Raw genomic sequence first — 12,162 nt, 5'->3', positions numbered from 1 at the left:
CGCTCCCATTCGTTCCTCCCTCTGTCTGTCACGCCCCCTCGTTCGTGCCCACACACCTGAGTCTCGTTTCACCGTCTTGTCTCTGTGTATAAAGAACCCCGAGTGTTTCATTCCCTTGTCGGTCATTCCCTGTACGTAAGTTCCTCCTTGTTCCCCAGTTGTACCTTGCTTTCTGTTCATGCCTTTGCCCTTGTAACCTCTCTGTTTTGTTTCTAGTCTTTGTGTGTTGGTTTGGTTTCCCCCCCGTGTTTCATGCTTGTGTTTACTTCGTGTTTGTTACTCGTCTTAGGTAATCTCTTGTAGTTTATAATTCCTTGTCTGTTTAGTTCATAGTCTACGCTGTTGTTGTCCCAGCATCATCGCTCCCCTCATTGTATACCTCCCCTCATATATGTTTCGTAGTTCTAGGTCCATTGTGGTTTTTGCGTTCACGTTTCTCTGTAGTTTAACTTATCCGTGTCGTTGGTGTTACCTCCCTATCGTTAGCCTAGCTCCCTCTGCCTTCTGTGGTTAGTCGTGTTTGTCTCTCTTTTCATTAAAACCCTTTAAATTCTGCAATTGCGTCATGCCTGCCCGTCACAAACGTTACACTGATCTTGTAACAAAGTAGAAATTTAAATAGAACTCTGACTAGCCAAGGTGTGACTCTGGCTCGGACCTGAACTCTGCATTTGAAGAAGTGTAGATAGTGTAGAAATGTGATAGTGTAGACATGTAGCCGTGTAGATAGTGTAAAAGTGAAGATACTCTGGAAATAGACATGTGGTAGTGCAGATAGTGTAGTAGTGTAGATACTGTGGAAGTAGATAGTGTAGACGTGTAGAAGTGTACAAAGTGTAGAGGTTTAGGAGCTGTAGATGATGGCCTAGTTCAACCTGATGATTCCCTCATGGTGGAGCTTCTACACACCCAGGGACCGTTCTTCTGACACACCGTTTTTGTACTTTTTCAGACTGGCCTCACATCGTGACTGGGTCCTCTGTGTGCCCTGTACAGTTCCTTGCCGAACTCAAATCCCGTTCCAAGCGTTACTAACAGCGAGAACCATCTTTGTAGTTGGCTGTGTTGTCCTCTGACGGTCTTTGTAGGACAACTGACTTTTGTTTGTATTTTATTCTTTTAAAGTGTACGTCATGTACCAACACAGTGACTAGCCATTTCACATCAGTGACACCCACACTCCAAAGTGCTCTGTGAAGTGAGTTAGCACTCAGTTTAATCAACAAACAGAACAAACATGGAACATTTCTTCTTCTGACTGATTCATTAATCATTATTTCTCAGAACCTGTCATTAAGTACATCACATGCATAAAACTTGATCTACATTTAGTCAAACAGCATGACACAAAATAGGTCTCTTAAAGGAATAGTAAATTTCCTGTGCTTATTGAACTTTGCAACAAATCAACTGAACATAAAATAATATTAATAGTACCAGGAAATGCTTTTATGCATTTAAAACCTACAATACATTTCCAAATGAATCTTTTGTTTTTACATGTCTTATGCTTGTACTTTCATCAACATAAAAATGATAGAGATGCAATGAAAATTGAGGTCATGTCATAATCACTGCAGTTACTTGATTTGATTTGATGATACTCTGCCTCATAGGGACACACGAGGTAGCACTACAGGTCTGCGACAGCGATCCGGCTAACAGAGACTGATGCAAGTTCAAAACAGTATTTTTCATTCATCAATATACGAGGGGAAACTTGTACGTCCTCTGTACTTAATGTGGCCTTTTGTTAGATCCTAATGCAGTACTTAATTCTTTTAGAACCTTGGAGGTTCCGAGAACAGAACTTCTCTATTTAGCTATCTTTTTCCAAAAGAAAACAGTTGTCTTCGTCAACTCAGATCGTGCTCTGATATTCTAGACTACTTTCAGGCCTTTTGTTTCTTCCCTCTTGACTGAAGAACCAAGACTGGCAGCCACAATAGGTAATTGAATCAGCAACAAAGCTAAGCAGTTGAAACTCCCAAAGGTCACGTGTCTGGATGTGTTCTTTGTGCTGCTCGGGTGACCTTCCGATTTGGTGCTGGTAAGGTGACCTTCCACTACGACATTAAGTGTATGCTGCCATTTCTTGAAGGAGAATGGCTATGAAGAGTGCCAACTACAGGTCAACAGGATTCCTGGCAGAATTGTTTGCAGGACCTCTTTAGTGTGAATTAAACTAGCTTGCTGCCCAGAGTGAGAGCCTGGCCCGTTGCGCCTACATACCAGGAACTATGTGGAATGGTGAATCATAGGAAGCAGTGTATAACTTTTTAGATTTTATATTATTTTTGCAGGATGCACACTGAATGTCTTATTACGTTGTTCATGTGGAAGGTATAGCCACATGAGTTGAAGTCCTTACTCCTCAATCTTAAGACTGAATACAAGATGGTCAATTGGTCATAAGTCATGGTCAACACATAGTCCATATGTATGTATGTTACATATCACACGTTATATATCACTTATGTATGTATTTATATAGATCCTACCATATGGTTTCAGGTTGTACAGTTCTACTGGTTCTACTCATGCTGCGTCACACATCATTATCACTTTTCCCAAAGAGAATGTCTTTTGTGTCATTGCACATCTTCTTACAATGGGGATCACAAAGTGTTACATTTCATTACAGTCTACATTTGACATCTATCTATCTATCTATCTATCTATCTATCTATCTATCGATTGAGTAACATTGTTCCATCTCTGTTGCTCACATAGAACACATTTTGATGCTCTTTATTCACTGAAATATATTTTTTTCTTATTAAACAGCTAAGTAGGCAAAACAATGGGATTTGAAGTATTTTATAAGCACAATAACAAGAGAAAGATTTTAAAGATCTTTAAAGATTCTTTTAAGATTTTAAACAGTAGATCTGCTCTCCTCTTCACTGGAAGCCAAATAAAGGCAGGATGCTGCTTATCCTTTTCTGTCATTAATTTTCACCCCCCAAGCCCCACAACCCTCCACAGCCTGATTAATTTTCACCCTAGCATGTAGCCCCAATGCTAATTTAGCAACTCAGGGGAGGGAGAAGATTCATGTGCAGTGCTGACTTCTGCCATTTAGATTCAGTGGAGAGGAGAAAATGTCACGACATACTCTGGTTTCCAAGCTGTGAAATGACCTCTTTATATTTTTTTCAATTCACATTAAGTGCCAAATTTTGCGCTAACCCCCCCAACCCCCCCCCCCCCGCCCCCCTTCTCTCGACAGCGTTGACGTTCAGCTGGATTTTTAACGAGTATCCATCGTTCGTGAAACAGGATGTGCGAAGGTTTGTGTCCCAGGAGACAGGGAACCTGTATATTGCCAAGGTGGAGCCATCTGATGTGGGCAACTACACTTGTGTCGTGACCAATACTGTCACCAAAACCCATGTGCACGGCCCGCCCACTCCGCTTATTCTGCGCACTGACGGTGAGTCAACATGGGAGCCATGGAGTCTTTCATTTCTTTTTCTTCTTTCTGTTACTATTTTTGTTGTTGTTGTTGACATTATGGATATTGTTGTTATTGTTACAGTAAACTAGTAACAGTATGGGCATGTGACTGAACATTGACATTAAATCCTTTATGACTTTTATTGAGTGACAGATAAACCCTGCTTTAGAGGATTTGAATTAGAATTAAAGGCAAAGGCAAAAGCAGGATTTTTTGTAATCATTTCATTTATTTTTATTTATTTGTTATTCGTGGTATACAAACCATACTCAAAGGTTAATGAGCGGTTTCTTTGCAAAATTTAAGATAACCTACCATACACATGTTTTGTTGCCCTGTAGGCTGGCATTATCAAAGTTCCTCGAATGGAAAGGTCATTTGTCCTGTGCTGATCTAATTGTGGGTTTCCTGAGTCATGGGTTAACAACTAAGATTAGTCCAATTCGCTAGGGCTTCTATAAAGGAATGGCCAAATATCATATCACAGCAGCTCATAATTTCACATCAATTTAATATTGTAAGCTCTAATGAATGTGGTTATGTTAAAGTACACTAGAGAAGCCAAACGATGCATTGGTTGCTTGCTTGCATACTACATATTGTACCTAGTTGTTAGTGCTAGGTACAACGCACTTACATTGTGTCACTAAGAACCTTACTGTGAAGCAGCTACTGTTTTTAACAAGATATTTTACTCCATCACTAAATGAATCACAATGGATCGATGGATGGCCAACATCAAACGCGCTAGTGTGAATGTGACCATACACAGTCACATTCGCAGAAGTAATGAAACTATGGCGCCTGCATCTCAGGAGACATCGGTGAGATGATGACGGGTCTTTCAACCAACGCTTCCTTCATCAGGTGTTATGGGGGAGTATGAACCAAAAATTGAAGTACAGTTTCCAGAGGTGGTCCAGGTAGCCAAAGGCTCCACGGTGAATCTGGAGTGCTTTGCGTTGGGAAAGTAAGTGTCAACATAAACATAATGATTTGCAAAAGGCTGACCTTTGGGGTGTGGGGGAATAAATTAATGAGTCAGATAAATAGAATGGAATAGAATTGTTGCGCATTCTGACCTAATTTGGCAATTCCTGCCATTTTCCTCATGATGCCCCGCCTTTCTCTCCCCCTAGTCCGGCCCCTTCTATAACGTGGCGCCGTGTAGACGGGGTTCCCTTTTCTCGCAAGGTGGACATGAGGAAAGTCAGTGGTGTCCTGGAGATACCGTACTTCCAGCCGGAGGACGCCGGCGTCTACGAGTGCGTCACTGAGAACCCGAAAGGCAGGAACTCGGTGCAGGGAAAGCTCTCCTTCTACGGTAAAGCCACCCACGAGCCGCACAAACATTTGACTACGAATGGCAGCCATCAGGAAATCAGCGTAAGGAGGAGAGTGGGCGACCCTACATATCACCAGCACATCAAAAATGATTAAAGCTTTCAAGCCATAAGGCCCTATAATATATTTTAATCCAGATTAAAAAGAACGAGACGACCTTGGTCTTGATCTTGCGTGGTTGTGCGTGTTCGCTTGACTGCACTGCTAGATGACACCGGGCCTGACATCCACGTCAACTCTAGATCAGTTGTTATAGTGTTCTCCACTCCGCTCTCTTAGGGGCGCATATGCCAGGAATACCCAGTGAAACACAGCACCTGGATCTGAATTATTCTGTTCATTCTGTAATATTATTTCTGTTGACTCTGATTATATGCCTCTGGAATTTGTTTGTGTATTAATTTCAGGTTTATTTTAATCTGTTCCTTTACATTATTTACTTTGCAAACCCTTTGAAGAAATTCTTTAATCCACACTATACTGTCTCAGTAATGGAGGAAATTATGAAATATTTAAAGTATTACGTGCCTGTTTGAAGTCACTGTTTGGTAAACATCTTGAAGCCAGAAGGGCTGTAGTTTGCCTGTGAGTGAAAAACTGAATTCACAGTAATGTACGTCTGCATTCTACAAACTGCACGTTAAACATTACTGCACATTTGTTCTATAGTCTGTTTCAACAGAATATATTTCTGAATGGTAAAAACTGTGCCTTTCACTGTGTATGACCAGACCCTTGTGCTCCAATCGATGGATAACCGGCCAGCAGGCATATGAACAGAAGCATGTTTAATATGGAGTTTCAAATGAAGGGTTCGCGACCTTTTTCCCCCCCACCGCCACACCGGCTCCGCTGCATTGTTCATATGAGACAGCTCCCTATTAAGTACGTACCTGTAGGCAAGGGAGCAGTGGCATTTATCCTCCCGTTATGGGAGCGCTCGCTGGCACTGGGGCATTAGCTACGCTGCCGCCACTACCGATGCCCAATGGCCCATTTACAGGAATAGCCTGCGCGGAGATGAATGTTTTATTAGCCTCGTTGTCTTATTGTTTATATTCTCCGTGACATGTGCATGCGACGGGACAGGTTCATCGAAAAAAAGACCTGTGATTGAACTAAAGAATTAGCATAAAATGCATGTTAGCCCTGATTTATACAATTGGGTTCATTAGAAAAGGAGCCCTAAGTTGGACAAGGCTAGCATAACCCTGTCACGAAGCCAATATTTTTTATTTGTTTATTTATTTCTTTTTTGACAGGATTGTATTTTGCTGATGCGCACACCCTTGTAATCTACTTGCCTCCGTTCGTTTGGAGGTGGGTTGATAATTTACGAGGGTTCGCCTTGATATTCCTTCAGCATCACCCGCACTCTCATCAATTGGGTTCCCTCCCTTCTTGGCCTATAAGTCAGCCACGGTCATCCAGTGGTTATAACTCATTCTGTGCATTAAACAATTTGCTGTTATTTACAAGTGGCTTCAAAGTACCACTGGTCAGTAAATAACAAACAACAGACCCTTTGGTGCATGTGTAGCCAAATAGCAGAGAATGCTGTTTTAAGTAGAATTAGCTTGTGTACTGGCCGTAGTCCTTTTTTCTCAGTTCTCTCTCTCTCTCTCTCTCTCTCTCTCTCTCTCTCTCTCTCTCTCTCTCTCTCTCTCTCTCTCTCTCTCCCTCTCTCTCTCTTACTCTCTCTCTCTCTCATTCTCTCTCCCCCTTCTGTCTCTTTCTCCCCTCACCCTCACTCTCTCTCTCCCCTCTCTCTCTCTTACTCTTTCTCTCATTCTCTCTCCCCCTTTCTCTCTCTCTCTCTCTCTCTCTCTCTCTCTCTCTCTCTCTCTCTCTCTCTCTCTCTCCCCTCTTCTCTCTGAGCCAGGTGATAAAAATCTGTAATCTTATTTTGAAGTCCCGTGGAATTAGGCCTGCAAGACATTCGTCAGCAGAGCCCGGGAATGCGCAGATCGATAAGTGTATCTCATGTTTATCACTTCCACCAGCGGTGGTGAGGCGAAGGGGGACACACTCTCCCTCGCCGACAGCTACGGAGCGCGGGCGTCCGCCCACCCCTCTCCGCAGGAGTCGGCTCGATTAGCGCTTTCCCCGCTTGGTTCGGAAGGCGAGAGTGACAGCAGCCTTTTCATGATATTCAAAAGCCACCTGAAAAGGAAGCCTATTAATTGTGCATTTTAGCATGGCTGTGATATTCCTGGCAAGCCGCAGTGTGCTGGGGTACAAAAAAAAAAAAGCTGTCGAAAGGCAAACGTACATTCCGGGACATGTCAAATCAAACCTAGGGTTAGCCCGCGGACCACGCTCCCCACCGCACTTATTCCAATTAGGCTGACCTGCAGTTTCTTTGCTAGGCAAAAACCGCTAGGTGTGCGGGTGCTCTGGAGGGGCCGAGCCTGGTATTGGGCTTACCCAGCTGTCTCTGTCTGGTATTGGGCTTACCCAGCTGTCGGGCTGCCGTGCTTAATTTAGGCAGCGGGGGCTGAAAGTCGATACTCTCCTAGCGGCTGCGAGATAGACAGAGCAAGGGTAGGGAGGAGAGAGAGGAGAACCCAAACAATAACACAGGAGTTGCGAAAGCTTGGAGAGGCTGCATGCCAACAACACCAACAGCAGGGCCGCCGTGTACCCGCCGTGCGGAAGACATCCTCATCTTTCTGTTTCGTTCTCGGACACTGTCGCGTAATTCTGATGGATGTGGTGAAATACAACAGCTCGAGTCATCTGTCTTGATGGAGCTATAATGCAATACGCAAATACATGAAACTGACCTCCGGCATCTGTCTATCTATCTGTCTGAGTTATGCAAGTTATTTATTTCTGCAATTTATTTATGTCTTTATTTCCCAACAGGAAGCATGTCCATAAAGGATGTTCTGAGTGTGCTCTTGGGTTTTTTGCTCAATTATTAACCAGGTTTGAGTTACATGCCTTTAAAAGATAGAAATCAATACAACTCATGTATAATTAAAGCATAATTTACTTTAATGGCATCGAGTGAACTAGTTTATGGTTCGACCCACGTGCAGACGAAAGTGTAGAGATTAGCGTCTCTTCTACGGCGTTCGCAATGCAGTGGAGTGAAGCACAAAATCCCAGCATCTCTTTTTATTATTTTCATAGCAGTTGTTTTTGCTGTTGCTTTCCTTTGACACAAATAATGGTCACCATGGCCTCCGCTATGGCAGGGCAGCTGCAACACGCCTCACGACGCGGCACGGTGTGGGGTCTGCTCCATCCTGTAAACACCACACGGCCATTTAGCTTTGTTTATGTGCACCTGTGTTTGTTTGTTTGTTTGTGTACGTATCAGCTGGGCAAAGAGCAAGGCCTGGTTTGACTCCCTGTCCTTTCTCTGCCTCTGTCTCCGTGGTGGCGTGCAGCTCCGCCTCAGCTTATTGAAAAACCGCAGGACGTGCAGAAGGCCATCGATGACTCTCTGGTGTGGGAGTGTATGGCTACAGGCAAACCCAAGCCCTCCTACAGATGGATGAAGAATGGAGAAAACCTGGAGCCCACTGAGGTTTGTCATCTCTCTCTCTCTCTCTCTCTCTCTCTCTCTCTCTCTCTCTCTCTCTCTCTCTCTCTCTCTCTCTCTCTCTCTCTCTCTCTCTGACTCATGACTACAAGGTACCGCACAGTATATTTGACGCAGTGTGCCAGAACTGTGGCTTATTAGCAATCTCACCTTCTTACTAAAGGTACGGTAGTCAGGATCTCATGTCCCGTCTTACCCGATGTCCTGCCGTTTGACTCCAAGGCTTCTTTGACAGCCAAATATGGCAGCGAGGCCTGTCTCACGGACCAGTGTGAGATGTGATGAGCTTTGGGAGGTTCTGTCCTCATTTCTTACAAGTCCATCCAGTGAACAAAGGCCAATGGCTGACAATGCACACTCAAAAGGGCTTGTAATCAACAAGGCAGCTTGATTTCCTTGGAAGATTTTAACCAATGTACCTTCCCCTTGACGATGAGCTAGAAATGCTATGAAAAACATTCATACATTTCTATTTAATGTTTGTATTCCATTGAATACAGTTGTTTAAATGTGGCCTCTTGTAGTTAGCACCAGACAATCTACAGCATGATATACTCATCCTAGAACACAATGATGACAGAGACACAGTGATCTTCCATTAAATCTGTGAACTCAGAGAGCAGAATTTAATCCTGTTTTCCCTACAGGCCAATGGAAGAGTGGGCTTATAAACCTTTACTGTCTACTAAACATGCTCTTCCTGCTTTTTTCTCTCTATTATAGCAATTCACTGGAATACAATAAACTGTGATTCACTTTTGTCTCTCTAAACGTAACACAACCCTTGGTAATATTCACCCACTGTTTGTTGACTCCTTGGATGAGTTATTGGCCTGTAGAGTGATGCATTTACAAAAGACTCCACTTCCCAGAATTCTAACCGAGTTCTGCCATTAGGATGCAGCATTATTCAGTAGAGATTGATCGCTGGATCCTCGGTACAGCATAGATGTAATAAATAAATAAACACACTTTATGGAAATTTCCTTCAATGCACAGTATGCAATTGCATTGATCCATCTAAGGATTATATATATATATATATATATATATATATATATATATATATATATATAGTGTATATATCAGTGAAGTGGGACTATATTTCTGATGAATACCCAACAAAAGACGTCTTTCTTTCCACCATCACTTTTGTGTTGCTCTTAGCAATGCATAATTAGCATTCTGTCAGTTGGTTTCTTTGTGCTTAATCGAAAGAAATGTTCAACCTTCAGCAGAATGTTTCAGGGCTATTAGAGGTATTAATGTCATTGCTCATTATAAACTTAATCCTGGTCTTAATACCAAGATTCAGGAAAGCTCTTCACTGGCTTTTCACATTGACCTCACAACACCTGCAAATTTCTATATATCCCACTTTTGATCACTGTGTTTCATTTTGTGTGTGTGTGTGTGTGTGTGTGTGTGTGTGTGTGTGTGTGTGTGTGTGTGTGTGTGTGTGTGTGTGTGTGTGTGTGTGTGTGTGTGTGTATATATAACACATATGTGGAGTCAAGCCACACATGAAGCACAGAGGTCATCACGCCTCTGTCCGAAACATCCTGGTTCTCTGGAGACTTTATGTACTTTACTACAATTTTAAAATATCACTACGTATATTACCTAAGTACGCTGCAGTTACTTACCTCGAATCAGATTATATATATGTGTGTGTGTGTGTGTGCACGTGGGTGTGTATTATATCGACTAATATTCTGCCAGCGAAATGCTAAACGCCTGATTGGGCTGGGGTCCTTGAATTTTGCATCAGAAAGGTATACTGTGCCACTGCTTCTCAGTCAAATAAATGAATTAATCAATGCAGGAGTATTGCAATTTCCAAATGTCATTGTCAACATCAGCAGCCTAATCAATCTGATAACTAAAGGTCACTGATGTTGCTTAAGTAGGAAGCGTCAAGTTCCGCCATTCGCTGTCGTTTTATTATGCTTAATCAATCGGGACCTTTTTCATTGCGCCCTGTGTGCTGGAATATAGCATTGCGAAGGTGACCTGTTCAGGGCTGCTCTTGGTCAATCTCAGGAGCTTCCTGTGGAAGCTCTGCTCATATGGGGGTGGTATTTATTAAGGAGATGTGTTAGCTGCTAAGCTAAGCTAACCTGGTGGTAATCAAGGGAACCCACATGTGCACTTGTATTATTGTTCTTCCCAAAGTCACATGTTATTGCCACAGTGTCCGCACTGCCACAGCACAGATGTTGCTGCCAGCCGCTCTGAAGTGACCCAACGTTGCCGATCACTTTAATTCAGCACAAGGCCTACGTGTGCCCCCCCCCGCCCACCCGCCCCCCTCGGGTCCCCCTCCACGCAGAACTGCTGATGTAAGAACACTGTCACGGTTTATTAACAGCGCTAGCTGAGCCGCGCTAGACTGACACACGTGTCTACGCCAGCGGGTTCGTTCTCGCTCGCCACGGTGGGTGGAGCACATCGCCGTGCGAGTACCTCCCGCGTGACTGTGCCAGATTAACGGGCGAGGCTTTGATTGAGGGTAGGCCCAACCCTTCCCGACCACAGGTGCTGTCGGAAAAGCACGCTAACAGCATTACCGGACAAGGTCTGCAGAAAGACGTGAGATCAAGGGCGGAGATACAGAGAATGGTAATGTGAGTTAGATACAGGTGTCTAAAACATACATGGTGGACCTAGAGTTTATGATGGTTTTTTGCATGATTTTATTTTTGGAAGCCTGGAAAACAGTTGTAGCAGTTTCTGTACCAAGTCATACCATAACAATGTCAAATTTAGCCTAATGACACCTCCAGATATCTCATAGATTTTAGGTGTGTAAAACATGATCTATTCTTATTTAATGATACACAAGAGAGACACTCATCAAACATGTGGGTAGATCTAATATGAGGACACATCCTCGAGATACCCCATTGTTCAGAGCGTAATGGAGATACCATAAAAGTCATCTTAAATATATAAGCCCAGTTCACCTACCTAAGTCCTCCACATCCAACTCTCTCTCTCTCTCTCTCTCCTCTCTCTCCTCTCTCTCTCTCTCTCTCTCTCTCTCTCTCTCTCTCTCTCTCATCTCTCTCTCTCTCTCTCTCATCTCTCCTCTTACCAAAAGAGCATCAAAGCTTTAGCAGTGCTCTGGAAAACACTATGGTGCAATATAGGCAGTAATAAATACAGATTTATTACGGTGATTTTTTCCACCAGTGTACCCTCCACCTTCTCACTCCCTTACCCCCCCCCCCCCCCCCCCCCCCCCCCCCAACCATTAGCAACAAACAGCACGATTTACGGACGGCTGCGTCCATCAGCACACAAACGTAATTCACGCTCCCGGATGCCGACCGCTTTTATGCAGATTAGCAATCTCGGTAAAAGACCCTTAATTGTCTTTGTACTCAACAGGAGAGGGTGCAGGTGGTTAATGGGGCCCTGTCCATCAGCCGCCTGGCACTGTCCGACGCCGGAGTCTACCAGTGCGTGGCGGGGAACAAGCACGGGGAGGTATATTCCAACGCGGAGCTCAGGGTCATCGGTAAGCTCCTGATCCAATAAGCCTGATTGAATTGGGAGAAATAAGACCCACCACACCAAAGCATGCTGCAAGTTTGCTGTGTGCACGTATAAAGAGATTGCAAGCGTGCACGATCCCTTAGTGTGGAGCGTGGCTGTGTGTGCGTGAAGCTGCTTCAAGATAGGACTTGAATGTAATTTGATTCTGGTCAAGTGAGAACAGAGAATAAATGTGTGTGTGTGTGTGTGTGTGTGTGTGTGTGTGTGTGTGTATGTTTGTGTGTGTGTGTGTGTGTGTGTGTGT

At 43.7% G+C, this 12,162-nt stretch overlaps 1 protein-coding gene across 1 annotated transcript in view; it reads left to right on the top strand.

Moving 5' to 3' along the window:
- The window catches only part of LOC143521129 (contactin-3-like), a 71,729-nt gene extending 59,829 nt beyond the window's left edge, over positions 1 to 11,900 (top strand). Inside the window, exons 6-10 of the mRNA XM_077013690.1 lie at positions 3,233 to 3,436; positions 4,328 to 4,430; positions 4,600 to 4,784; positions 8,203 to 8,342; positions 11,751 to 11,900. Coding sequence (XP_076869805.1) covers positions 3,233 to 3,436; positions 4,328 to 4,430; positions 4,600 to 4,784; positions 8,203 to 8,342; positions 11,751 to 11,900 — 782 coding nt within the window. The remainder of the gene's footprint in view (positions 1 to 3,232; positions 3,437 to 4,327; positions 4,431 to 4,599; positions 4,785 to 8,202; positions 8,343 to 11,750) is intronic.
- The last annotated feature ends 262 nt before the right edge of the window (positions 11,901 to 12,162 follow it).

Source organism: Brachyhypopomus gauderio, chromosome 8 (assembly GCF_052324685.1).
Source record: "Brachyhypopomus gauderio isolate BG-103 chromosome 8, BGAUD_0.2, whole genome shotgun sequence".
Classification (NCBI taxonomy): domain Eukaryota; kingdom Metazoa; phylum Chordata; class Actinopteri; order Gymnotiformes; family Hypopomidae; genus Brachyhypopomus; species Brachyhypopomus gauderio.
Note: the sequence above shows the minus strand (reverse complement) of the source record. Positions and strands in the feature narration are given on the sequence as shown.